Source organism: Chlamydomonas reinhardtii, chromosome 12, assembly GCF_000002595.2.
Source record: "Chlamydomonas reinhardtii strain CC-503 cw92 mt+ chromosome 12, whole genome shotgun sequence".
NCBI lineage: Eukaryota > Viridiplantae > Chlorophyta > Chlorophyceae > Chlamydomonadales > Chlamydomonadaceae > Chlamydomonas > Chlamydomonas reinhardtii.
Genome location: NC_057015.1, coordinates 1,491,655 through 1,515,256, shown reverse-complemented (window position 1 = coordinate 1,515,256; position 23,602 = coordinate 1,491,655). Strand labels below are relative to the sequence as shown.

General features: G+C 62.2%; 7 protein-coding genes across 7 annotated transcripts; 4 read left to right on the top strand and 3 right to left on the bottom strand.

The window, feature by feature from the left end:
- The first annotated feature begins 76 nt into the window (after window positions 1-76).
- CHLRE_12g487150v5 (uncharacterized protein) lies at window positions 77-2,272 on the top strand. Its single transcript, XM_043067859.1, has 7 exons — window positions 77-226; window positions 364-441; window positions 670-803; window positions 988-1,039; window positions 1,188-1,276; window positions 1,443-1,528; window positions 1,676-2,272. Exons 1-7 carry the CDS (start codon window positions 146-148, stop codon window positions 1,876-1,878), a joined length of 723 nt encoding a protein of 240 aa, XP_042918076.1. The 5' UTR covers window positions 77-145; the 3' UTR covers window positions 1,879-2,272.
- Window positions 2,273-2,280: 8 nt separating this feature from the next.
- Window positions 2,281-6,139, bottom strand: CHLRE_12g487200v5 (uncharacterized protein). The gene is made up of 7 exons (XM_001691041.2): window positions 5,915-6,139; window positions 5,577-5,699; window positions 5,176-5,391; window positions 4,612-4,922; window positions 4,253-4,391; window positions 3,181-3,314; window positions 2,281-2,980 (listed from the first exon to the last, which is right to left on the bottom strand). Exons 1-7 carry the CDS (start codon window positions 6,015-6,017, stop codon window positions 2,762-2,764), a joined length of 1,245 nt encoding a protein of 414 aa, XP_001691093.1. The 5' UTR covers window positions 6,018-6,139; the 3' UTR covers window positions 2,281-2,761.
- A 107-nt stretch (window positions 6,140-6,246) lies between these two features.
- CHLRE_12g487250v5 (uncharacterized protein) lies at window positions 6,247-9,359 on the top strand. The gene is made up of 6 exons (XM_001690849.2): window positions 6,247-6,503; window positions 6,640-6,730; window positions 6,793-6,967; window positions 7,105-7,238; window positions 7,572-7,810; window positions 8,148-9,359. The coding sequence occupies exons 1-6, from the start codon at window positions 6,421-6,423 to the stop codon at window positions 8,338-8,340; spliced, it is 915 nt and encodes a 304-aa protein (XP_001690901.1). The 5' UTR covers window positions 6,247-6,420; the 3' UTR covers window positions 8,341-9,359.
- Window positions 9,360-9,406: 47 nt separating this feature from the next.
- Window positions 9,407-13,674, top strand: CHLRE_12g487300v5 (uncharacterized protein). Its single transcript, XM_043067860.1, has 5 exons — window positions 9,407-9,754; window positions 9,931-10,496; window positions 10,637-12,538; window positions 12,657-12,767; window positions 12,883-13,674. The coding sequence occupies exons 1-5, from the start codon at window positions 9,706-9,708 to the stop codon at window positions 13,003-13,005; spliced, it is 2,751 nt and encodes a 916-aa protein (XP_042918075.1). The 5' UTR covers window positions 9,407-9,705; the 3' UTR covers window positions 13,006-13,674.
- Window positions 13,675-14,092: 418 nt separating this feature from the next.
- CHLRE_12g487350v5 (uncharacterized protein) lies at window positions 14,093-18,230 on the top strand. Its single transcript, XM_001690852.2, has 8 exons — window positions 14,093-14,440; window positions 14,602-14,655; window positions 14,777-14,830; window positions 15,134-15,533; window positions 15,847-16,103; window positions 16,370-16,432; window positions 16,780-16,893; window positions 17,142-18,230. The coding sequence occupies exons 1-8, from the start codon at window positions 14,402-14,404 to the stop codon at window positions 17,358-17,360; spliced, it is 1,200 nt and encodes a 399-aa protein (XP_001690904.2). The 5' UTR covers window positions 14,093-14,401; the 3' UTR covers window positions 17,361-18,230.
- A 200-nt stretch (window positions 18,231-18,430) lies between these two features.
- CHLRE_12g487402v5 (uncharacterized protein) lies at window positions 18,431-20,002 on the bottom strand. The gene is made up of 3 exons (XM_043067862.1): window positions 19,208-20,002; window positions 18,896-19,006; window positions 18,431-18,780 (listed from the first exon to the last, which is right to left on the bottom strand). Exons 1-3 carry the CDS (start codon window positions 19,217-19,219, stop codon window positions 18,649-18,651), a joined length of 255 nt encoding a protein of 84 aa, XP_042918074.1. The 5' UTR covers window positions 19,220-20,002; the 3' UTR covers window positions 18,431-18,648.
- Window positions 20,003-20,316: 314 nt separating this feature from the next.
- Window positions 20,317-23,512, bottom strand: CHLRE_12g487400v5 (uncharacterized protein). Its single transcript, XM_043067861.1, has 8 exons — window positions 23,356-23,512; window positions 23,225-23,286; window positions 22,982-23,136; window positions 22,675-22,778; window positions 22,127-22,240; window positions 21,762-21,821; window positions 21,414-21,587; window positions 20,317-21,130 (listed from the first exon to the last, which is right to left on the bottom strand). The coding sequence occupies exons 1-8, from the start codon at window positions 23,368-23,370 to the stop codon at window positions 21,029-21,031; spliced, it is 786 nt and encodes a 261-aa protein (XP_042918073.1). The 5' UTR covers window positions 23,371-23,512; the 3' UTR covers window positions 20,317-21,028.
- Window positions 23,513-23,602: the final 90 nt, after the last annotated feature.

Sequence of the window (23,602 nt, the reverse complement as noted above, 5' to 3'; positions counted from 1 at the left end):
TGCAGTGCAAACACAGTGCATCGCTTCCCCCCACATTACTAAAGCATTCAGGTGACATGAGCTAATAGTACCCATGCTTATATCAATGAGGCATTCCGCCATGCATCCACCAAGAACTGGTACAGCATCCCAAAATCCGTCGCGCATGCGAAGGCGCAGCACTGTGCGGACAGCTGCTACCGGTGCCACTGGTGCTTCACAAGTTTCTAGCTGCAGCGCCGTCAAGGTAATCCGTCGTGGACCAGACAGCTCCGTCATATGATAGTCTTGGTCACGGGCGCTGGGGTTGGACCGGTGTGGCGGGACCGGTGTGTTGGACACCCCAGAAAGTGCCGTGACGCGAGCAGCGCCTGCATCATACAGGTGCTACACGTGATCCGGCATGGAGCCACGGAGATGGCAGCTTACATGGCGCTGCACAAGTACGGCAGTCCGCACCAGGTGGGGCTGCAGTGGGGCATGGCTGGGCAGGGGCGCGTGGCGCAACAGCACGTGTGTGTGTAACGCGGGTAGTCCCCATTCCTGACAGCTTCGAAGGGTCTTTTCCCATAGTTACAGCGTGTGCATGCAGATGTCTCGGACCGGAAGTCTTGAGCTGGGATGCCGTACAGCTCTTGCGCACGCTGCAAGCGCCTTTGCGGCTCCACTGCCCCGACACCCCCCACGCAGGAGCCGCTGCGCGACCCACTGCTGTACGACACGGTCCTGTCACGTGAGGGGCTGCGGCGGGTGGAGGCGCTGGGGCCGGCGGTAGCGGCGCTGCGCCCGCAGCCAGAGGCAGTACTCGTGTCGCCGCTCACAAGGCAGGTGGCGGCGGGCAACTGTTGATTCGTCAAGACCGGCTGAGAGAGTCATACGAAGATTGTGAGGGCTGTGGCTTGGCGTCTGAACGCCCGGGCGCCTTTCGGCCGTCGGTCAGCTACGGAGCAAGTTGTCGTGGACGCCTGCTGCCGTACTAGGTTGTCAAGTGTTGCATGTCAACCGCAGATGCCTACAGACGGCCGTGATCGTCACGTCGGGGCTACAGAGAGGCCTCAGAGTGAGTGCATTTGCCCTGGGCGGCAGCAAACGGGCGCTCTAAAGGTGCGGGATCAGGACCTGCCATATCCCATCGTGTGTGGTTGTTTGCAGAGCGTATGTGCAGAGCTGCACATCCAACCACACGTGAACCTGCATGCCGGTCGCAGGTGGAGGCGGAGCCGCTGCTGCGAGAGCGTGTGACGCTGTCATCAGAGATCGGGAGAGCGCCATCCGAGCTGACCAATGACTTCCCGGAGTGAGCGCACGGATCACGTTTGGGGCACGCCTGATCACAGCAAACTCCTATCGTGTCACCCACTGGCTGTGGCAAGATACCGGTACCGGCTGCAGCTTTAGGGGCTGTAGCTGGTACCAGGGCTTGTGTGCCCTTTGATCCATTGATGCCGGCCGCCCGCGCGCAGGGTGGCCTTCCCTACTGACATGGATGACGTGTGGTGGTACACCGGTGGTGCCACGGACCCCAAAGCCATCGTGAAGGAGCCGCAGGGTGAGCAAAGGCCGGCGGGTCTGCGTGCATGGACTGCCATCACGGAATGCTAGGGCTGTTCGTGAAATCCACGCGCAACACACTACACTGCTCACTTTGCCCCCATCGTGCATTGAGCGCACGGTGCCGTTCCGTCCGGATCCACAGAGGTGTACGAGCGGCGGTTAGCGGAGCTCCGGCGGCGGCTAGCGGCCCGACCGGAGCGCTGCTTGTTGCTGGTGTCGCACTGGGGCGTGCTACACGCGCTGGCGGGGAGAGACCTGCAGCCGGGCGAGGTGGCGACCGTGGAGGTGGACCTGAGCGGCGGGGAGCACTTACACGGCAGTGACACGCGGCTGAGGCGCTCGTGAAGTTTTAATGGGGCGTGTGTTGGGCCAGGCGAACTGGGCAGGAGGGTGACAGTATGACAGACATGACACGCGGCAATTACCCAGGCTTGGAACCGCGGAGGAATGCAAGGGCAGTAGCGACTAGCAAGAGATGAGCTGGTTGCGTCGAGGCCTTACTGTTGTTACAGACTCAGGGCTATGTTCAGCACGTCGTCTGAGGCACATCATGAGTTTAAGACGGAGCCACTTCACGTGTGCATGTGTGCGGTCTGCTCACTCTGCTGTTAGTTGCAAACGCGCCTGGCCAAGGCCGCTAAAACGCTGCATGCGTGGGGGGCTGTGGCCCAGCGCGGGCCTCACGCTGACTGCGGGGGCATCGCGCCCGAACGGTGGCCCTGGCTAGGCTCAGTGCGAACAAGTGATCTCAAATGTATTTTACAATGCGCGTGCGTGTTTATACGCATGCCTGGTAATCCTTAATCCTTCAAAGGGAGTCGGGAGACGCCGCGTGTCAGGCTTGCCCCACTTGCGACAACATACAATCAGGGGCCGCCGCCACCGCCGGAATCCCTTCGTCTTCCTACATCAGACTGTTATGACGCTGCACCGTTATCTACAGCAGATATGTGCTTGGTCGCGTGCATATCGCAGAGCCCCGCGCCGCGCCCATAATGTGATGCACCGGTGCACGCGCATGCGAAAGAATAAAACACACGCAGTTGTGACCACATAGCATGATATACAAACAGAAACTGCACAATATGCTACAGCATGAGCGCCTGTCTTAACAACACATCACCAAACCCAACCAAACCGTTGTCACCACGCCGACTGTGCAACACACGCCTCTCCTGCTCCACTCGCCGCTCCTGCCTCACTCGCCGTTCAACGCAAGCTGCTCGCCTCACGGCTTCACCTTGTACACGCGCGCAGTGCCGTCGTCAGATCCCGTGAGCAGCATGGTCCCGTCCGCGCTGATGGCAATGTCCTGCACCGCGTCCTCATGCCCGCCGTACGTGCGCACGCAGCTGTTAGTGCGCAGGTCCCAGCAGCGCGAGGCGCCGTCCAGACACGCCGTGAACACGAGCGGCTCCGTGGGGTGCCAGCACATGCGCGTGACGGACTGCGCGGCACGCGGGAGGCAGCAGGCAGGCAAAAGGTAGGGAACAGAAGCGCAGGCAATCAGCATGCTGGGTACAGCAGTGCGTGTTCGACACATGACACATGACCGGTGTGAAGGTCCCCTAGGCAAGCCGCTGGTGCGGGCAGCCGCCCCCAGCCCGGGCGCGTGGCCGCGGCATGTTACTCCATCACTCGACTCACCGAGGGGTGCTCGCAGCTGCCGCGCTGGCTGAGTGTGCCGCAGTCCCAGATGCGCAACGTGCCGTCCAGCGAGGCCGAGGCAGCCAGCGGCAGGTGTGCAGACAGGCCCACAGCCTCCACAGAGTCCTCGTGACCTGCGGAGCGACAAGATGTTGGTACATGCCAGCGACAGCGTACGCAGGTAAAGGCTGGGCATGGGAGGGCTTCAGCGTGGCGGCTTGTCGGGGAGTCGGCAGGGGAGGTGGCTGTGTGGCGCGGACAAGGAGTCTGCCGGCAGTGCACGGGTCAATGCGAGCGGCGCCGTGGCTTCGCTCATCAAGTTTTTGTCAACGCCACAAGACTGTGCCCCCGCTCAACGGGCTCCCATAAAAACCACCACGCGAACACACGCGAACACAAGACACAGCTGACCTTCGGTGCTAGATCGCATGCAGTGGAGATATGCATCGCAGCCTACCGATACAGCAGCGGCACCATGTGGCTCGGGCAAGGAGTCTAACAGCAGTACAAGGGCCCATGCAAAACGGCCCGTGCCTTCGTCAACACATTCGTCCACGCCACTGCACGGCGCCCCGCTCAACTGGGCTCACATAAGAAACAACCGCGCACGCAGGACAGGACGTAAACAACCGATCGCATACGTGTGGGATGTGCAAACGTGTGCATTGAAAATGTGTGTACTTGAGTGCGAATTGAGGTAGGGCTCAGACAAGGCTGAAAACAGTCGTCAGGACGCTCCACGCGCCATCAGAATTTGATGGTACAAAAGGTTGGTCATCACTACCCTTGCCTCCAAAAATGCGCTACGCAGTTTGGCGCACGGTTCATGCTAGTGCTGGAGGCGTGTGTGGCGTGCAGCGTGCAATGAGTTGGTGACTCGTGACGGCTCAGACAAGGCTGAAAACAGTCGTCAGGGCACTCCACGTGCCGTCAGAATTTGATGGTACAAAAGGTTGATCATCACCACCGTCACTTGAGTCATGCGTGTGCAATGCGTGCATCTCCAGTCCTACACCCGACGCCCTGGACACGCGTCCCCGCACCGTCCCCTCGCCGCGCCGTTGATACGCACCTACAAGGCGGCCGCCCACTCGCCCAGTGGCGATGTTGGAGATGCACACAATGCCGTCCTCGTCGCCGGTGATGGCCGCGCCGTTGCCGTCCTTGTGCAATCCCACGCAGTTGATGCCGCCCGTGTGGAAGGGATGCCCCTGTGCACACAACACCGACCACATGTGCATATCAGCAGGCGGTAAGCGCCGGGTCCCATACATAAGGGCACCGCAGCCCCGACCGCCAAAGCCCCGGCCGCCAAAGCAAGCTTCGGACTCGCAACAGCTGTCGGTACCGTATCTCTTTTCCTCCAGTGCCCCTGCCCCACCCCGCCTCTGCCGCCCCGCCCTGCAACCTAGCCGCCCCCACCGCACGCACCTGGATGGTGAGCGAGCACTCGCCGGTCTTGGGGTTCCACACGCGCAGGCTGGCGTCGTCCTCGCCGCCCACGCTCACCACCGACTTGCCGTCGGGCGTGAAGCAGCCCGCGCTCACAATGCCGCAGTGGCCGCTGAACACCTGCATCACCGCCCCGTTGGCGGCGTTCCACATGTAGATCATGAAGTCGTCCGTGCCCGCCACCACCACGTCGCCGCGCGGGTGCCACGTCATCCACTGCAGCGCACCGCCGCTGCCCTCCAGCGAGCGCAGCAGCCGCCCGTCCGCCACGTCCCACAGCTTGCACAGCCCTGCGTGACACAGGCAGCGCGCGCAAGAGTGTGAAACCCCCAGCAGCCCACGGAGTCAAGGTGCGCGAGGCGGTCCAGCTACTCCCAGAGCTCACTGCACTGCTGCATCCCCAGTTCCCCACTGCTGCATTTTGACACCAATGCCCGTCCCCTGCGTGCGCTGTCGCGGCCACATGCCGCTGCAAAAAGCCTCATCTCCACCCGCACAGCTGCGCCACCATCCTCTCACCACCCGCAAGACTCTCCCGCTCACCGTCCATGCCAGCTGTGGCCAGCATGCTGCCGGCCGCGTTGAAGCCCAGTGCCGCCACCGTGTCCGTGTGCCCGCTCAGCTCGTGTGTGCCCATGCTGCCTGCGCTGGCCTCGAAGGCGTCCTGACCCACCCGCCACAGGTAGGCCGCGTCGTCGCAACCGCCCGTGGCCACCACATCCGGCTGGGCCGGGTTCCAGGCTACCGATACCACCGCGTCTGTGGAGCAGGAGGAAAGGGAGGGAGCGGGAGGGTTAGCACGAAGGTTGCCTTTGGGCCGACCACGTTGCGCAGCCCCAGCCATGTTGGGAAGCGAAGCCGCCTGTGGCCCTCCCTTCCCCTCACAAAGCAAAGCCTCCCCAAAACCATTCCCGTTATTCATGGAAGCCAGGCGCTGGGCGCACCTTGATGCCCGTCAAAGCAGTGAAACGAGTCGTCCTCAAGCACCGTGTGCACCCGGTCGTCATCCTCGCCGTCGTCACCGCCGTCGTCTTCATCACCTCCGTCCTCGCTCCCATACTCGAGGTCTGCGGGGCAAAGGGGCAAACGGGTGCCGCCGTGTGAGCGATCTGCGCGCCGCCGCAACCCACACGAATCTGCGACGCGCAGCTCGCTCAAGGCGCGGGGCTTGATCGCGGCGTTACAAAGCATGTACTGCGACCGCAATGCAAGCGCTGATTATGAGCCAAACCACAAGCGACTTGTTGTCAGGAGCGGCGCAACGTCAGGCGCCGTCGCGCACCTTCGCCTTCCAAATCGTCGACCACGTCTCCCTCTATAAGCTCAGGGTCAACATGCTCCTCCTCTTCCTCCATATGCGCAGGCTCGGCCGATTTACGGCCCATTTGTCCAGCCGCGCTGAACGCGGGTTTGAAGATTGGTTGCTGCACTGGCAGTTCGTCTGTGCACGAACAGTGTTTTATACTGGAGCGTTCTGGAGAGGACGTGTTCTGTATGTGTGTAAAACAGTATCTGCAAACGTGCTAGCCGTCTGCCCTAGCTCTCACCACCGTGCTGCATGGGCCCCTGTCCCTCAATCGAGCACCTTACACCTGCACCGCCCACTAGCAGACCGTCCTACTTCGTTGCTTGAGGAAGTAGGCACCAGGAAGTAACTTGAACTTCTTTTACTTGAACATCCGAACGGGCTTTCGGCAGCACCCCGCAATATTCCGCCTGAACCGGCGTAATCAATTTTTGTAACAGCTGCCGCACTAAAATTCTACCTCGCTAGAGGCGCCCGGGAGGATGCGGGAGCTCACGCTAGGCTCGCTCTCGGCGCCGACCCTTACTAGCATCAGCACTGCACTAGTAATTCCGTTTCCTGACTGGTAGGCATGAATGGAGGCATCGAGCGTAGCCCCAGCAGCAGAGACAGCCCGGGAGGCCGGACCTGCAACGTGCAGAGTGCGGTTCGCTGGACGTGGCTGAAGTTGGCACGGCCCCGCGCAATGTTGCCATGTGCAGGTGGAAGAAGGCTGAACAGAACGAGGCTTTTCAGACCTACAGCAACTATGGGATAGGCGCGGCATACGGGCTCATCGGCCTTGTCGCTTTCGTGAGTACACGAGTCGTCGGTTCCGCCAACTCGGAAGGCTCACACTGAGAATAATTGCGCAGGTACAACTGCTGCGGCTGCAGCTGCGCGTGCCAGAGTATGGCTGGACCACCCAGAAGGTGTTCCACCTTCTAAACTGCTTGGTGTCTGTGCTGCGCTGCTCGGTGTTCTTCTTCCGGCCAGCTCTTGAGGGACTGCACCCTGTGGTCACTAAGCTGATGCTGCTGGACTTGCCTGGTGAGGTTTTGCGTCGCCGAACCTGCAGGTCCTCGCCACTGGTAGCATACTAGCGCCGAACCCGTGCAAGCGGAATCCTGCAACGGCAGGAAATGACAACGCCCTCCCTCTTCCCCTTTCCCTCCCCTGCTTGACAGGCCTGCTCTTCTTCACCACCTACACGCTCCTGGTCCTCTTCTGGGCGGAGATTTACCAGCAGGCACGCAACCTGCCGGCCGCTGCACTGCGGCCAACCTTCCTCATCATCAACATCGTGGTCTACGCTGTGCTGGTGCGCAGAGGGATCGGATCCAATGGGCTGTCCGGGTCGGGCTGTGAGGTTGGCTGTGGGTGGGATTAGAGAGCGCAACATATTCGCTGAACCGGGAGGGCACGGCTGGGCGCGTGGTACAGCCCATGGGACTGCAAGCGCATGCTGACGCTGACCCAACATTCCGACACGAACGCTGCCCCACCAGACAGCAGCAGACCTCCCAATGTTCAGCCCGCTCGCACGCAGTGCACATCACTCATGTGCACGCGCACTCCGGGGCGCCACGTACCATTCTCAACGCACGCGCCGACCCTTTTTCTCCCCACCCATGTTCTCAAACCCGCACACCAGGCGGGCCTGTGGGCGCTGAACGCATTCGGCCGCACCGGTGACATCCAGGAGCTGGCCTACACCGTGTCAAACCTGTGGCTGGCAGCCGTGTTCCTGGCAGCTGCCGCCGGCTTCCTGCTGTACGGCGGTCGCTTGTTCGTGATGCTGCAGCGGTTCCCCATTGAGAGCCGCGGGCGGCGGAAGAAGCTGCGCGAGGTGGGACTGGTCACGTCCATCTGCGCCGGCTGCTTCACGTTCAGGTGCGCCTGGTGGCGGCGCGGTGGCTTGCGTGGCGGGCATGGGCGAGTAGCGTGGGTGCCTAGGCGGGTCATGCTAGCCTCATTTCCCAGGCGTGGCTGAGATGCGCCTACCTACATGCCGCGGTGCGCTACGTGCACTGACGTTAGCACTAGCACTGCCCGGCGGGCGGACGTATAGGGTTGCGCAGAGCGCCCGTGGCACCTCCTGCCACCCCTGCTGCACACCGAACAACCAATCACGCGGCCACTCACCACGCGCGCTCTCCCACCTCTTCCTCTTCCTCCCCGTCCCTCCACCAACGGACCTCCTCTTCCTCCTCCTCCTCTCAACACGTAGGGCTCTGATGATCGCCACGGCCGCCGTGGACCGCGACGACCTGGAGGTGGACATGCTGGGCCACCCGCTGCTCAACATCGCCTACTACGGCCTGGCAGAGATCCTGCCCTCCGCCGCGGTGCTCTACATCCTGCGCAAGCTGCCGCCCAAGCGGCAGAACGCGCAGGGCTACCAGCAGATCCCCTCGCAGTAGCCGCAGAAAGGTGGCGGCGGCGGCAGCAGCAGCGGCGATTAATGGAGCGAGGTGGAGCGCTGGTGGCGGCGGTTGGGTTGGAGGCAGCGGCAGCAGCTGGCGCGGCGGGCATAAGTAGGAGGACTGGCCGTGAAGATGAGAGCGAAGGGGAAGCGAAGGGGAAGGTTTTGTGCTCCGCAGCGACGTCAGTGGTGTCGGTTGCTGCGCCAGCTTCCAGCCAGCACCGGCAGCGTGAGGTGCGGCGCCGGAGCAGGGCGGCTGCTGACTGCAGTCAGCAGGCTTGCGTCGCAGGTGTGGCCGAGCGTGCTTTTGCCGGATGGAAGACAGCATTGTTGTGCTGTCATACTGCTGGGTCGCTTGCTGGGGCGATAGCTTGCATTGACCGGCCTGGTGCAAGCAGTGAAGCAGCCCGTGGCTGTGGACGTACGCAGCGATGGCAGCAGCAACAGCCAGTTCGACAGAAGGCGACCTGCAGGAGCGGCGTTGACGAAGCGGTTGTAGGCGCGCTGCGGCATAGCCGCATGCTTACGGACGCCAGGGCCCTTTCTTGTTGTCTTAGATACCCTGAAGCACATGGGGTGATGGGGGCGGCATGCCACGAATACCACCCGGGGCACCTGCAGTGAGTTGGCCAGTGGATGCGCACGGTGTCAGCGGCCAGTGGATTGGCGTGAAGTCAGATTTTGCGCTACGAAGTTGTGCTGTAGATTTGCAAAGCACTGACATGGAGGATTTTTGGGTGCGAAGCCCCCCATCCGTGGCTGGTGGCTGCGTGCGTCGGCAAAACGTATAGAATAATAATAGAATAGCATATGGTTTTACAGGTCTCTGTATGAAAGAGGTTATGATTGTTAGCGACGTGCGGAAGTTAGCTGCTTTCCTTTACTCGGCTCACACAACTCGCAACAGCCAGTTGCGAATTCTGTCATAGGATTAGCTGTTTGGCTATCAGGCGCCTCCGGACTCAGAAGAGTTAGTGGGGCCGCATGGACTCCGACGCCATGTAAATGCTCATGCTCATGCTCATGTCGGCAAAACATAGCATACTGGCGCAAACCGCGGCTGCTACGTATTAGTATATGTTAATGCCTATTGCATGTAAATAGGTGGCAGGGAAAATTCGGGCGGAGCGAGAAGTGCCTTCGCACGTCCATGGACAATTGACTTTCGCGAGGTTGCCCGAAAAGCAAGCCATGGCTTTGCGCAGTATGACTTCTGTACGTCGTAAATGTGCTTCAAAGACACAGCAGACGGCGAGCCGTCATAAAGAGCCTGTCACCGTTGTCCATTTCTGTAGCGGCTCGCTCTCACGCCTCTTTCTTCCTGGTCCGAGCGCAACCCCCAGTGGACGCGTCCGGACCAGCCATGGCACCGAAGCGGCGCCGAGAAGCTGAGAAGGCGGAGGAGGAGAAAGGTGGGGGAGCGATGACCGGCCAGCGCCCGTCCGCTCATCACAGCCCCTCCGCAGCCGCTCGCAATCTGCATGCTGCCAAGCTGTCGCAAGACTGGTAGAGGGGCGCACAACGTGTCGAGGCTTTGCGTTGCTTGGCATCTGGTCACGCATCTGCTTTCCTTTACTATTCCCCGCAGACGACACAACGTCGACCAAATGCGGTCTAGCTGGACTTCTGTCTGAGAAGATAGAAGCCGATGGCGTGGCGGTCACGCGCGAGGAAAGCCTCGCTGCCGTTGACTTCTTGGTCGCGGCCCTCACCAGGCTGCGCTTTGAGGCGCTGTGCCTGCTAGGGCTGGTAGCGGTCCGCATGTGCGAGGACGCACGGCGAGAAGGTCAAGGCCTGCAGCCGCACTGCGCAACGTGTCGCCGGCTTCGGAAGACGGAGCTGGTGGAGGACGACATGTACGCGGCGATCTGCGCTGTGTCGGTGTGTGACCTCACCGAGCAGGGCCGGAAAAGGGGCCGGCCGTCCAAGCGGGACCAGCATCCTGAGGACGACCTGTTCCGGCACGTCTGCGAGGAGCACTTCCCGCGCGACGAGGAGGCCGCGGGTGCTCGCGTCAACAGGTCGGGCTTGACTCCCTTCCTGCCGCCGTTGTCGAAGGGCGTGTTTACCAACGTCAAGAACCATTACGCCGCAAACTTCGCAGCCTGGCTGGCGCGCAGCTTTCGCTGCCGCATCGACGACGAGCTTCGCGAGGTGGGGCAGGCGGAGGCGGGGCAGGCGGAGGTGGGGCAGGCGGAGGTGGGGCAGGCGGAGGTGGGGCAGGCGGAGGCCGAAGGAAGCGGCGCCTTTACTAACAAAAGTTTTTCTCCTTTCCCACGTTCCATGTCCCGCAGCTCCGTACTCCAGCCACCAAAAAGCTGGACAAGCTGGCATGGAGCATGGCGCATGCCGTGCTCTACGACGGCGAGTTAGAGCAGCCGCGCTGGTGGGTGGGTTGGGCCCAGGGCGCCGCCGCGCAAGCCGCGGGCGCGGCGGCTGCGGCGGCGGCACATGGCGCCGGCCCTGCGGGCGGGGCCGCCGCCGCGCAAGCCGCGGGCGCGGCGGCTGCGGCGGCGGCACATGGCGCCGGCCCTGCGGGCGGGGCCGCCGCCGCGCAAGCCGCGGGCGCGGCGGCTGCGGCGGCGGCACAGGGCGCCGGCCCTGCGGGCGGGGCCGCCGCCGCGCAAGCCTGGACCGCCCTCGTTGACTACGTCAACGCCCAGCGTGCGTCGAAAAGGGCCGCAGAGCTGTTGCTGCGGGAGGTCAAGGGGACGCAGGCCACGTACAAGAAGGCCAGCACGCGGCACATGGAATGGGCCGCGGAGATTCTCGCAGGCCTTGAGGCACGCCGCGATCAGCTGGGGGCGCAGGTGCAGCAACTGACGCAGGCGCAGCCGTTGACGCGAGAGGACACGCAGCGGCTTGCGTCCTTGCGCCGGGAACTGCATCGCGCACGTCCGTTCACGCTGACCCCCAGCCCCTCCTTCGCGCCGATCTATGTGCCCCTTGACAACACGTCCATGGCCCGCCTTCCTGGGCTGCTGCCCACCCTGGCAAGGCGCCATGGCGAGGTCTTCGCCGGTGCAGGCGCGGGCGCCGTGGCACCCTCCTCGTTTGTCCAGGCCGCGTTTGGCGGCGGGGGCATGCAGTCGTCTGCCACGCTGAACGCCGTCGGCTGGGGCCTGTTCCAGCTCGGGGGTGTGACCTCCCGCAACGCCCCCTTCGCCAATTACATCACCACGGACGGGGTGGCCTGCAGCGTGGCGCGAGAAGCGCACAACAAGCCGCTGGCCAACTTGAAGCCGGCGACCGCGCCCGCCGATGCGGGGGAGCTGTGCACCCTGGAGGAGATGAAGGCCACGCAGATCATCGGTGTGGACCCGTGCGGGGGAGGGAATTGGTTCATGGCAGCACGGTCTCCGCTGTACCAGCCAGGGCCCTGGGCTTGGGAGGGTGTCGGGGAGGGTGTCGGCCCTGCCCAGCGCTACCTGCTCGAGCTGCACGACAAGCAGCTGGATGAGGAGTTGTTCCCTGGGCAGCTGCCGCCGGAGCCGCGTCGCAGGCGCAAGGGCGTCAGGCGCAAGGGGGGCGGGCGTAAGGGGGGCCACCGCCGGAAGCAATCTAAGCACTGGCAGCCGCGAGCCAGGACAGCGCGGCGGCGGCGCCAGAAGCGGGGCCGATTCCTTATGAGCATGGGCCACTGGCGGCACATGTCAGGCCTGGAACGACTCCAGCCAAACCGCCCACAGCTTGCGCCAGCCCTGCAGGCGTACATCGGCGGCATCCCCACGGCGGCGACCGCGTCGGCGGCCCGGTTTGAAGAGCGCCTGCGCTACCTCTTCGCCAGTGGGGCGGCAGGGCAGGCGGCGGGGCAGGCGGCGGGGCAAGCGGCGGGGCAGGCGGCGGGGCAAGCGGCGGGGCAGGCGGCGGGGCAGGCGGCGGGGCAGGCAGAGGCGGGGCCCCGGGGCGCGGTGCACGTGCTGTGGCACTACCACTTCTCCGCCTTCCGCCGAAAGCGCTGGGCTGCGTTCATCCAGCGCGACCGCGCGCTCCACCGCGTCGCCAAGCAGCTCACAGGCGGCAGGCCCAAGGAGGAGGTGGTGGTGGGGTGGGGTTCGTGGGCCTTCCAGGGAGGGAAGGGCGGCTCCCCCATCTCCGTCAGGGGCGGGCGCGCGCCGACGGGGCGGCTCATCAAGCTGCTCCGTGAGCGCTACGCCAAGCATGTGTTCATCATCGATGAATACAAGACCTCCAAGGTGGGTGGGTTGAGTGGGATTGCAATTGCTGGTGGGTGGGTGGGCCGCTGGGTTTATGCCTGGCTTTAGCGGAAGCCCTTGTGTGGCCCCCCTCCCTCCCACCCTCCCGACCATGCAGACCTGCTACAACTGCGGGTGTCAGGAGATGGCCATCAAGCGGCTTGGGGGGCTGAAGGAGGGGCAGCGGCCCTGGTCGGTCAAAGTCTGCAACGACTGCTTGACGACCTGGGTGAGGACCGTGCATGTGCGGGGACGGCTGGGCACTGGGGACGGATTGATTGACAGGTTGACGGCTGAGACAGCTCATGTGCGCTCTCTTCTTCCTCCCCGTTCCCCATCCCCAGAACCGCGACGTCTCCGCCGCCAACGTGATCCGTGTGCTCCTCCTGCTGAAGCTGATGGGCTTCGAGCGGCCGACCAAGCTGCAGCGGCCGCCATGGCCGCCGCCGGCGGCGGGGCCGGGCTGAGAGCCTGAACGGCGCTAGCAGGGCGTGGGGCTGAGGGTGCACGTGTCGATTGGCGGCGAGTGACGTGACTAGTTTGTTAGCTGCGGGTTAGCACGGACTGTGCACCCCACCCAACCGGCCACGTCCGGATTTGCGGGGATGCCAAAGGCCCCCAACATAGAGGCGTGTGCTTAGTAGGCGCCCGCGTCAAGGTGGCTGGGTTGATAATGACCCGGGATCAGCCCTTTTCCTGCCATAAGGCAGCCACCTCCTTGTTGGGTGCGAGGACACTGTCGGCAGGAGCATATGTTGCATGCGTGTGTGCGCACCCCATGACGACAGCGCGCGACTTTCATCCGCTGCGGCACCAGCGGCCTGCCTCAGAACCTAGGTCGGCAATGACCGTGTTGCGCTGTGGACTAGTGTCTGACCAAGCAGAAGTTGGGATACATATTGCTGGCATGAACGAAATAACCAGGCTAGGCTGCGTAAGAGTTTGCAGGAGGATGAATGTGTTCGCTACGTCAGGGGTGTCAGTGCACACGTGGTGTAAGTTGGATTTACGAGTGCTTACAAGAGTGACATGGTCGCATGGGTGTGAGATGCGTTCACGACGAGGCGCGCCGCACACTGAAAACTTTTGAAGGTCGCCTTTGGCTGTCGCTACTGTTGAGCCTCTCTGGGTCCCGAATCCTGATGTCCCGGAAGGCTCAGAAGCCCCTGGGCCTGCACCGACGCTGCTCATACATGGCTGGCGCCCGCACTGAGCGTCACGTATTCCAGGCGGTTTGCTGTCTGCATAATGCGGTTGGCCATGTGGCACAGTCGCAGAGGGGAAGCCTGGAACCCGATCGTTGCGGCGCAGCGTGGCAATGTAGGCCTGCTCGATCCCGATGCTCAGCCAGCGCGTGCCAGCCCAGGTTCGCCAACAGGGTCCCTCCATCCTTAGGACTAACTTCACATCCTTTCTAGTGCACAACTCAGGTACGGGATTGTGCGGTCATGTCCCTAACGTCCCAAGCGGGGTGCTGTCCATCGGAGATGGGGGCTCCGGGGCGCGCCCATTTGCCGATTCCGGCTTGAGTAACAGCAATTTTCCATCGAGCGGGTGCAAAAAGTAGTATACCAAACGTTTCTTGGAGGCTCTCAAGCTAACAATTTTCGTGGAAGCTTCCTGTGCAGCAAAGTTGGCAAGTTAAGTTTAGCGGCCGACAAGCTTGAGTAACCCTCAAAGGAATCTGATGAATAAGTAACGCTGAGCTGCTTGTATAAAGGACCGGCCCTATGGGGCCGGACTCAGCACAGTCAACTGAGCCGAGCTCGCGCTCAAAGAAGCACCTCCAAGTGGACGGAGAGCCTAGTTACAGGGCTAAACGTTACGCGGTGAAATTTCAGCCACCGTGCATCTTTCTGGAGTATGAAGACGCTTCCAAAAAGCGAAGAGTGCGAGCGGTGGGTAACCCCAGCATACAAACAGGATGATGGACAACTTAATATGACTACGGGATTGTCTGGGGCAAGAATGTGGGCTATGCCCGCGTCGGGACTCGGGTATTGCTGTGGCGTGGTGGCCTCGGCTCGTTAGGACACGCGAATGACCCCTTCCGCGAATTGCAGGTGAAGCTGAATGGAGTTCAGCCCAGCGTGGATGTGGACAGGCTCACCAAGAAGGTGGGGTGTTGACACGGTCCATGGGGCAAACCGCGTGGCCTTTGCCGCAGCGGCGTGCATGGAAGCACACGGACGGGAGCTGACGCAGGTTGTGCAACTCCTCCCACCTGCATGCCTGCAGGTCATCCGGAGCTTCCCACGAAAGCTGGAGCCAACGTCAGTCAAGTATGACCAGGTATGGGCCCTGCGCCCGGCCAGCTGGTCCGGCCGGACTCCGCGTCAAACAGCAACCCTAATCGCCCCATGCCCCAAATACCGCTCGCATGCGGTGCACCACCACCGGCTTGCCTCAGTCGCGCAGAACACGCTCTGTTGCAGTATGTGATCCATTTCGGTGCAGCAAGTTTGTTTGTGAGTGAGCCAGGAGTGCCCACAGTCGGCGTAGCCTCGAGATGATGTAAGACCCACTAGGCCCTGTTGCCAGTCGGCGTCAATCAAATATGCCGCAAGTACTAAAGTGCCTCTCTCCCCATGACAGGTCCGCAAGCTTGTTGTGAAGCTCTTGGAGTACTTGGCAGCGGCCGCTGCAGAAGCAGCTGCAGCGGCGGCAGCGGCCAAAACACAGGAGGCGCAGGGCGTGACGAGTCCCAGCGCGCGCGTGTCAGACGGGGCGGAACCCTCCGGCCGCATCTCCGACTCGGGCACAACCGGCAGCGTGCACGCGCCGTTACCGGCCCTATCGCCGCGCATCGACCCCCGCAGCCCGGGCGGGCGGTTGCTGCCGCACTCGGGGTCGGGGCAAGGCGGCCCCGGGCACCACCACCGCGGCAGCATTGAATCCACCATGAGCCGATTTAGCACCAGCACGGGCGGCGACAGCAGCGACAGCGAGGAGGATCTGGCCTCGGCGCTGGACGAGCTGAGCAAGGAGATGGCGGGTGGGTGCGGCGCTGGCCAGGGCGGCGGGGACAGTGGGATAGGATGTGGACAGTGGGAAGGGGTTGCCGCTGTGAGGGATTGGATTGCGGGAGGAATGGAGGATGGGTTGTGGAGGGAAGAGGAAAGGATTAGCGTGCGGGCTCCATGGAGGCATAAAAATTGTGTTGGGAGCGCACGGTGCCAAGTTCCGACGAGCGTGTGTAAGCAGAGGCCAGCTGGCCTGTGAACACGCACAAGACAAGCGTCAACCAGGCTGCACGTGTGTGCCTTGTGCGCGCCGACATCTCACCTGGCCGTTACGTGCACTTGCAGGCGTGGGGCACTCCGGGGCCTCGTCCGAGGTCAATTCGCGCGACTCGTCCTTCTCCTTCCGCGACCGCCCCGCCGTCGCGGGCGCCGCCGGGTCGCGCCCCTCCGGCAGCGTACTCGACAGCGCTGTGCTGAACGCCAGCGTCAGCAGCAGCGTCGCGGCAGGCGGCGCGGGGACGGGGCCCAAGAGCCGCTTTGCGGCCGAGGCGGAAAAGCTGACCATTGGGCTGGAGATCACGGATGACTTGGATCTCAACAAGGTGGGCGGCGTGGGCTGCCGGGGTGCGTTCAACCATTCCCAACAGGAATAAACTGGGGACGATGGGCCCCAAGGGCTTCAGGACTGCCCCTTGTGCGTGTGGAAGTGGGCGGCGTCGAGCTGCCTCTTGTCCTGGCATCCTGTGGGAGCATGGGGCGCGTGGTGGATACGGTATGCAAGGGCGTCAAGGTCACCTTGCGCCCGGAGCCGATCGCCTCCGGCGCGTCACCCCGTGTCGGCTGTGCCCCGGTGGTGCTGTTGCTGCAGGTCAGCGAGGTGGAGCTCAAGATTGCCAAACAGGTGATGGAGGAGGACTTTAAGAAGAACCAGGTGCGTGAACCCGGGCGTGTGTGCGGGTGGGACGTGGGGCGAGGGCACGGCGGCAGCCGTGTGCATTAAGAGTTGTGGAAGGAGCACCCAGCGGCTTGCGCATGTGATGGTCGCGCGTCGTTCTCTGCCCTGGCAGCCCCGTCATACTCCTATTGTGGAGCTACCGCCTTCAGTAAGACCTTTCCGTTGGGCCCTGGCACCAACACCGCTCCATCCCGCGGCTCCTGCCCCATCGCCAAAACGCGCCGACTAACCCGCCGTTGTCAAAGCAGTCATGCCTGGAAACACGCTTCCCCATTCTATAAACTTCTTCCCCCTACCGCCGCCACTTCTGCTACGTGATGCAGCTGAGGCCGGGCGACCCAGGTTACGTGTACGACAAGCAAGTGGAGTTCACACCGGCGGCGGAGGCCAACGACTGGGATGACAGCGGGGACGAAGACGAGGAGCCGGCGGCAGCAGTGAGTCATGTGGAGAGGTTTGCTGCAGCCTGCGCTGTGTGGCATGTCGCTCGGGACTTCTGACAAAACCTGGAAGCATACGAACACAAGCATGGGGGCACGTTGAGCATGCGGTTTCTGGGGAGAGGTGCGAATGGCGCTGTGCACGTTCGCATGCGCATGCGGAGCGCGTGCCTGGCCAGCATTCTGGCTGTCGCCAACGATGGCACCGGTACTCAAGCTTTGCCTGCCACCCCAACACTCAACAGGGCTCGGAGGAGCCGGAAGTGGACTGGGCCGAGATCCAGGCGGCAGTGGCCAAGCCGGGCGCAGGGGCCACCCTCACGGCAACCGCTAACACGCCACTGGGCGGCTCCTCAGCCGATGACAGCAGTCCGCTTCGGGGGCCGGGCGGCGGCGGCGGCGTGGGCAGTGGCGCGAGGCCCGGCGACAGCAACAGCCCCTACAACAGCAACGACTGGCCTTAGCTGATTGCAGGCCTGACTTTGCTGCGAATATGACGGCTGGCTTTGGAAGTGGCCTGTAGCGGCGCAGCGCTTGTGGGGAGCCGCTGCCGTGCTAACCCAGGTGTGGAACAGGGCGCTTCGCTTGATGTAATTGTGTTTACTGAATCCTTTCTTCCGTATTGGGAGATGAGCGATATGTGTAACTGACCGTAGTATTGGATTGCTCTTGGCGACGTGGCCTCAAGGAGGAAGAGGCTGGGCATTTGCTGGTGTAGGCATGTTACTGCACCTTTGCGCACGGGTGAGCCCTGGGCCGTGCGAGGGAGGGCACATGTTTGGTTACGACACACACGGGGCCTTGAGGCCGATGAAATGTCTGTAACGAGGCCGCTTCACTGGTGCGGCATCAAGGGCACCATGTCCAGAGCGCACGCATATTCTCACAAGCTAGCCGCCGTGTGCCGTGTGAGCACATCTGTGTCCTAGGGCCAAGTGAGGACCGGACTCACGGATGGCGGGGTTCTCTCACTTCTCTGCTGTCCCCTTTGTCCTTCTGGGCTCCAAGGACAGACCTTGCGCAACGGTACCCTGCTGTTGTGGGCAGCCCTCGAGAAGTGCCGCAGGACGCGAGGGTTCGCGAGAGGCCCGTCGCCAGCCAGGCCAGGGCAGAGTCAGAGTCAATCAGGTCATTAAGCTCGAACGTAGCCCGATTTCCGGTGTACTGTGTGAGTGTGTGCTGGTTGGCGGCTTAGTGCTGGTAAAGACATGATGCGAGTGCTCTGCATGAGTTGGATGGCCCCGGTTGCCCCATGCCTGCCCATGCCAGCGGTGGCACGCAGCATTCCCCCACGGCACGCAGCGTACCGCTTACCACTGTAACCTTACCCTTGGTCAATGCTGACTGCGCGTCGCCGCGCCGGTCGTCTCCAATCCAATGGTTTGCGTGCGGGGCACCGCGTTGGCGCGTTCACGTGTTGACAAACGTCATGGCTGCGGGTATACTTTGGAGTTTGGAGCTGGCAGCCAAGGAACTTCCCAGAGGGCTCACGGTGCTGTGAATCTTAACAAGGAGGTGGCTGCCTTAGGGAGGCAGGAAAAGGGCTGAGCCCTCCCCTCCCGGGTCGTTATCAACCCAGCCACCTTGACGCGGGCGCCTACTAAGCACACGCCTCTATGTTGGGGGCCTTTGGCATCCCCGCAAATCCGGACGTGGCCGGTTGGGTGGGGTGCACAGTCCGTGCTAACCCGCAGCTAACAAACTAGTCACGTCACTCGCCGCCAATCGACACCCACGCCCTGCTAGCGCCGTTCAGGCTCTCAGCCCGGCCCCGCCGCCGCCGGCGGCCCATGGCGGCCGCTGCAGCTTGGTCGGCCGCTCGAAGCCCATCAGCTTCAGCAGGAGGAGCACACGGATCACGTTGGCGGCGGAGACGTCGCGGTTCTGGGGATGGGGAACGGGGAGGAAGAAGAGAGCGCACATGAGCTGTCCCAACCGTCAACCTGTCAATCAATCCGTCCCCAGTGCCCAGCCGTCCCCGCACATGCACGGTCCTCACCCAGGTCGTCAAGCAGTCGTTGCAGACTTTGACCGACCAGGGCCGCTGCCCCTCCTTCAGCCCCCCAAGCCGCTTGATGGCCATCTCCTGACACCCGCAGTTGTAGCAGGTCTGCATGGTCGGGAGGGTGGGAGGGAGGGGGGCCACACAAGGGCTTCCGCTAAAGCCAGGCATAAACCCAGCGGCCCACCCACCCACCAGCAATTGCAATCCCACTCAACCCACCCACCTTGCAATCCCACTCAACCCACCCACCTTGCAATCCCACTCAACCCACCCACCAGCAATTGCAATCCCACTCAACCCACCCACCCACCCACCCATCTGGGCTCCAAGGACAGACCTTGGGTAACGGTACCCTGCTGTTGTAGGCAGCCATCGAGAATTGCCGCAGGACGCGAGGGTTCGCGAGAGGCCCCTCGCCAGCCAGGCCAGGGCAGAGTCAGAGTCATTCAGGTCATTAAGCTCGAACTAGCCCGACTTTGGGTGTACTGTGTGCTGGTTGGCGGCTTAGAGCTGGTAAAGACATGGTGCGAGTGCTCTGCATGAGTTGGATGCCCCCGGTTGCCCATGCCAGCGGTGGCACGCAGCACTCCCCCACGGCACGCAGCGTACCGCTGACCACCGTAACCGTACCCTTGGTCAGTGCTGACTGCGCGTCGCCGCCCCGGTCGTCTCTACCGTACTGCCACGCTCAATTGGTAACACCAATTTGGTGAAAATCACCAATTTGGTAGCAGGGAACAATGTCGACTAGGATTTGCCAGAGCCCGTCACCAATTCCTGTGCACTCTGAATCCAAGTCGGGCGAAAACACGCAAACAGGCTGCTTTGGCTAGTGACGCTATTCCTATGCTAAGCAATAGTGTACGCACAATGCTCAGTGTAGCCCCCAAAGGCCCTAAGCAGCTTAAGCTGTGGGACATTGGCTGGATAGCGCCTGACTGCGCCTGCAAGCGCGGGGCTTGTGTTGCATACCGTACGGTATGGTGCTGCTTGGTGCGTGGTTGTGAAGCTGAGCAGCAGAAGTACTGTGGGACGTTGGCTGGAGAGCGCCTGCAAGCGCGGGGCTTGTGTTGCAGCTGCCGGGGCGGAGACGCTGGGTACGATTCGGGGGGTCCCATCACCAAATCTGTGACACGGGCTTCTGCCAGAGCCCATCACCAAAATCTGTGTCAGCCTGTTTAATTCCAACGCGATTTCTTACTGTCACCAATTATAAAATCACCAATTGAGCGTGGCAGTACGGTACTCTCCAATCCAATGGCTTGCGTACGGGGCACCGCGCTGGCGCGTTCACGTGTTGATAAACGTCATGGCTGCGGCAGGGTCATGGCTGCGGCAGGCTGCGGGTATACTTTGGAGTTTGGAGCCGGCAGCCAAGGAACGTCCCAGAAGGCTCACAGCTGTGCGCAGAATCTTATTCTCACTGTATCTTAAAAAAGCTCCAGGCTGTCGCGATTTGCGACGGCATGCGCTGTGTCCCAGCCTGCATACCCACGCGCCGCACGTGCAGCGTCGCTGCAACACCATCGTGCCTACCCTTGAGTGTCACTCCGCCGCCGCACCGCCCACACCACACCAAACGCTCCGCCGCTCCAACCCTCTTCAAGGTCAGCTCGGCGCACATCAGCTGCCTAACGGTGTTTCTGCGTGCACCGCTCTGTGAAGGACGTACGGAGCGGCCTAGGGCCTGGTCTAGCCAATGAAATGGTGACTGCAGCACAAGGTATCAGTACTCACACCCGGTTGGATGGCGGAGTGTCCAAATCGTATGTAGTTCAGACGCCCCAAACCTTTGCACTCTCACATTCGTGGTAGTAGTTGGGAAGGTGGCCAAGAGGAGTGTGCCTCCCCTTGCTCCGCTAACACTGGAACTTCGAGCCCTCACCATTCTTCGTCCCGTAGCTCCACATTCGATGACCCATCGGACTTTCCTGTTGTACACATCCATGATTACACCCAAACACTAGGCACTTGCAGCCGCCTCGTTCTTAGCCCCCAAATCAAGCCGCCACGTTACACGCGTCACTCGCTGCCTAATCCCTTGCCCATTCCCTGTACACCACTACACCCCCCCATTCCCACCCCACCCCAAGCCCGTGTGTCCTGCAACCCGCCGCGCTGGCGTCATCATTGCCCGCCGCGCTTGGTCTTGATGTGGTCCACGAACTCGTCCAGCAGGTAGGGCCAGGCGCTGTTCTCGTCAAAGTTGGAGAAGTCGGGCTTGACCGTCTGCATCATGCAAAGTGTGCACACGTGGTAGGGGGAGAGCGCGTGAGGAGGGCGAGTAAGCCTGCGGCGGGGTACAGGCGGGCAGACCGCGGGCTTTGCAATCAGACCGAGAACAAGGCCTGTGATGCGTGTGATGAGCCAGCGTCTGCCACGCAACAGACACAAGGTGCACCCGTGCGGCCCACCCCGTCCTCCTGCTCCTTCACAGCTACAACACCGTACCCTCTTCTGCCCTCCCCAAACACGGCCGCGTACAAACAAGGCGCTCCGGCCGCGGCCGCACCTTTATGAAATCGTAGAGCTGCTGCCACGTGTCCTTGCTGATGGCGCGGTTGTTGTGGTGCTGCGTCAGGAACTCGCACCAGTCATCGATGAGCGGCCAGCGCTGCTCCGGCACCGCGAACAGCAGCTGCCACATGCCGATGGCTGTGTCCAGCTGCACGCACTTCTGCCCCTTCTGCGCTCAGCAACAGGCCGCACATGGATACATATCATATGTTTCAGAACAGCGGCCAGGAGTTCCCTCATGCAGTACGGTAAGCAGCAGCTGAGCGGCCAGGAGCACTACCACAGGAAACCGCTGTTGTGCGGAAAGCAGGTTTGGCAGCACGCCGCGAAGGACTCGACCCACCTCTCGCGAGAAGTTGTAGGCGAAAGAGTACACCTCCCGAAACTTGCTGTCGTTCTTGAGCTGCACCCGGGTGAAACAAAATGACACAGCAAGCATCATCAGCAGCACCCGCCTCTGCCTCATGCGTGACACAGGTCTTGGCGCAGCCTCAACGCTGCCGGCCTACACCGCATGTATCTTCCGACTGTAAGTTGCTCAGCATGGAATCGACACGCGCAATCCATCTTGCATGGTACCCTCACCCCATACATACTCCCTGCCAAAAACTTTCCCGTGCGATCGAAGCACCGACAGCCTACTACCATACACATACACACAAGCTCCTTCATGATGCTCTCTGAACACGTGCACACACGGCCGCTCACCTCAGCGCGCAGGTCTGGCAGCTTTCGCTTGAGCTTGTCGATGCTGTCCACCCCCAGCTTCACCAGCCCCGACGTAAACTCGTCCTTGCTATATTCGCACATAACCGCCGCGTTCTGCACAGCGCACGTGGAACCAACCGTGTGAATGCGGTGCTCGTGTCACTGCGCACCAGCGGCATTGTGCACCAGGGGCTGCGGCCTTGCCACAACCTTGGAGCCGCTGCCAGTCATTGGCTGGGCACCAAGCATCCCAGTTGCGCACACCGAAAGTGCGGGAGTGACATCCTCACGACAACGGCTGCACGTTTGCCCTTACCTCGCCCAGCCCTGCCCACAATCCAGGGTGGCGCCGCGCGTCCGCTGGCTGTCAACGCCGCCACCGACCCCCGCAACGCACGTTAGCGGCTGTCCGGCAGCTGAGCCTCTCAGCGCCATCACCGCTTTGCCCATCGTCACACCGTGCGCCCCCCGCCGCACACCTCATGTGCCACGCCACAAGCGCCCTCAACCGCCGCCCCACCCTGCCGCCCCCGCCGCCCCCGCCGCACCATGTAGTGGCTGACCACCAGCACCACGATGTCTGTGGGGTCCACCTCCAGCTCCTCACAGAACTTTTGCACGCCGTCCACGCCGATGTAGTCCTCGCCCGGCTCTGAGCTCGAGCAGCCAAGAACAGCGGCATGGTGACGCGACAGCACAGGGGCGCGCAGGGTTGGGGCCACTACGGCTGCGGCACCCAGTTGGAAACAAGCACGCTGCCGGCACGCACACGTGCTAGCTGCCGCGCCGCCGTCTCCTCCCCTCCGGTTGCATGCATCTCCCACCCTTCGGACTCAGACGAGCGCAGCGTCTTACCCTTGTAGCGCTGGTACAGACCCTCCACCGCCCGCAGGTCCAGGCCTCCTGACGCCGTCGTCGCCTGTGCCGCAAGCCCTGACGAGTAGAAGTGGTCGATGGCCGCCTCCACACCCCACCCGGCGTTCTTTAGGCATTCCGTCGCGACCTTCTCGCTGCGGGCCGAGGATAGCGCGGGCGGCTTAGCCTCAGCAGCGCTGCGGTGCTGGGCCCCAAGCCCCACTGGCGCAGCGCGGCCCTCACCTTGCTCCAGTTATACTTCGAAATTGTGTGATCTTATCCTTTTGTGGCTTTGTAAGGCGGTTCTGCGCGTGTCAGGGAACGCCCGCGTGTTATAATGATCGACGATTCTGCAGCCTAACCGCAGAGCGCACCATAAGAGCATCCATTGTATTTTCTTCTTGATACTACAGGCGTCTAGAATTGGATGCGAGCTCTTTGGACTGTTGAACGGCGAAATACAGCGCCTTATGTGCCCTGGTGTCAGCAAAAGTCTAAGGTCAGTACTCGTTTGTGCACTATACGCATGAATTCAAGGATGCTAGGCGAAGGCTGGCGACGAAGTCTACAGGATTACCATGCAGCCCTTCATTGTTTCCTTTGCTTGTCCATCTTCACTCA

Excerpts from the sequence above, each read along its gene's own strand:
- CHLRE_12g487402v5 (XM_043067862.1), bottom strand. Across the intron at positions 18,781-18,895 it reads ACGACTGCTTGACGACCTGG|AACCGCGACGTCTCCGCCGC; the intron begins GTGAGGACCGTG and ends CCCCATCCCCAG.
- CHLRE_12g487400v5 (XM_043067861.1), bottom strand. Across the intron at positions 21,588-21,761 it reads CCTACAACTTCTCGCGAGAG|AAGGGGCAGAAGTGCGTGCA; the intron begins GTGGGTCGAGTC and ends TGCTGAGCGCAG. Across the intron at positions 21,131-21,413 it reads AGCTCTACGATTTCATAAAG|ACGGTCAAGCCCGACTTCTC; the intron begins GTGCGGCCGCGG and ends TGCATGATGCAG.
- CHLRE_12g487250v5 (XM_001690849.2), top strand. The coding sequence starts at position 6,421 with ATGCGGGAGCTCACGCTAGGCTCGCTCTCGGCGCCGACCCTTACTAGC. Across the intron at positions 6,968-7,104 it reads GATGCTGCTGGACTTGCCTG|GCCTGCTCTTCTTCACCACC; the intron begins GTGAGGTTTTGC and ends CCTGCTTGACAG. Across the intron at positions 7,239-7,571 it reads TCGTGGTCTACGCTGTGCTG|GCGGGCCTGTGGGCGCTGAA; the intron begins GTGCGCAGAGGG and ends CCCGCACACCAG.
- CHLRE_12g487300v5 (XM_043067860.1), top strand. The coding sequence starts at position 9,706 with ATGGCACCGAAGCGGCGCCGAGAAGCTGAGAAGGCGGAGGAGGAGAAA. Across the intron at positions 12,539-12,656 it reads ATGAATACAAGACCTCCAAG|ACCTGCTACAACTGCGGGTG; the intron begins GTGGGTGGGTTG and ends CCGACCATGCAG. Across the intron at positions 12,768-12,882 it reads ACGACTGCTTGACGACCTGG|AACCGCGACGTCTCCGCCGC; the intron begins GTGAGGACCGTG and ends CCCCATCCCCAG.
- CHLRE_12g487150v5 (XM_043067859.1), top strand. The coding sequence starts at position 146 with ATGCGAAGGCGCAGCACTGTGCGGACAGCTGCTACCGGTGCCACTGGT. Across the intron at positions 442-669 it reads AGTACGGCAGTCCGCACCAG|GAGCCGCTGCGCGACCCACT; the intron begins GTGGGGCTGCAG and ends CCCCCCACGCAG. Across the intron at positions 1,529-1,675 it reads CATCGTGAAGGAGCCGCAGG|AGGTGTACGAGCGGCGGTTA; the intron begins GTGAGCAAAGGC and ends CCGGATCCACAG.
- CHLRE_12g487200v5 (XM_001691041.2), bottom strand. The coding sequence starts at position 6,017 with ATGGGCCGTAAATCGGCCGAGCCTGCGCATATGGAGGAAGAGGAGGAG. Across the intron at positions 5,392-5,576 it reads CTGCTTTGACGGGCATCAAG|ACGCGGTGGTATCGGTAGCC; the intron begins GTGCGCCCAGCG and ends CCTGCTCCACAG. Across the intron at positions 4,392-4,611 it reads AGTGCTCGCTCACCATCCAG|GGGCATCCCTTCCACACGGG; the intron begins GTGCGTGCGGTG and ends TTGTGTGCACAG.
- CHLRE_12g487350v5 (XM_001690852.2), top strand. The coding sequence starts at position 14,402 with ATGAAGACGCTTCCAAAAAGCGAAGAGTGCGAGCGGTGG. Across the intron at positions 14,656-14,776 it reads TGGACAGGCTCACCAAGAAG|GTCATCCGGAGCTTCCCACG; the intron begins GTGGGGTGTTGA and ends GCATGCCTGCAG. Across the intron at positions 14,831-15,133 it reads CGTCAGTCAAGTATGACCAG|GTCCGCAAGCTTGTTGTGAA; the intron begins GTATGGGCCCTG and ends TCCCCATGACAG.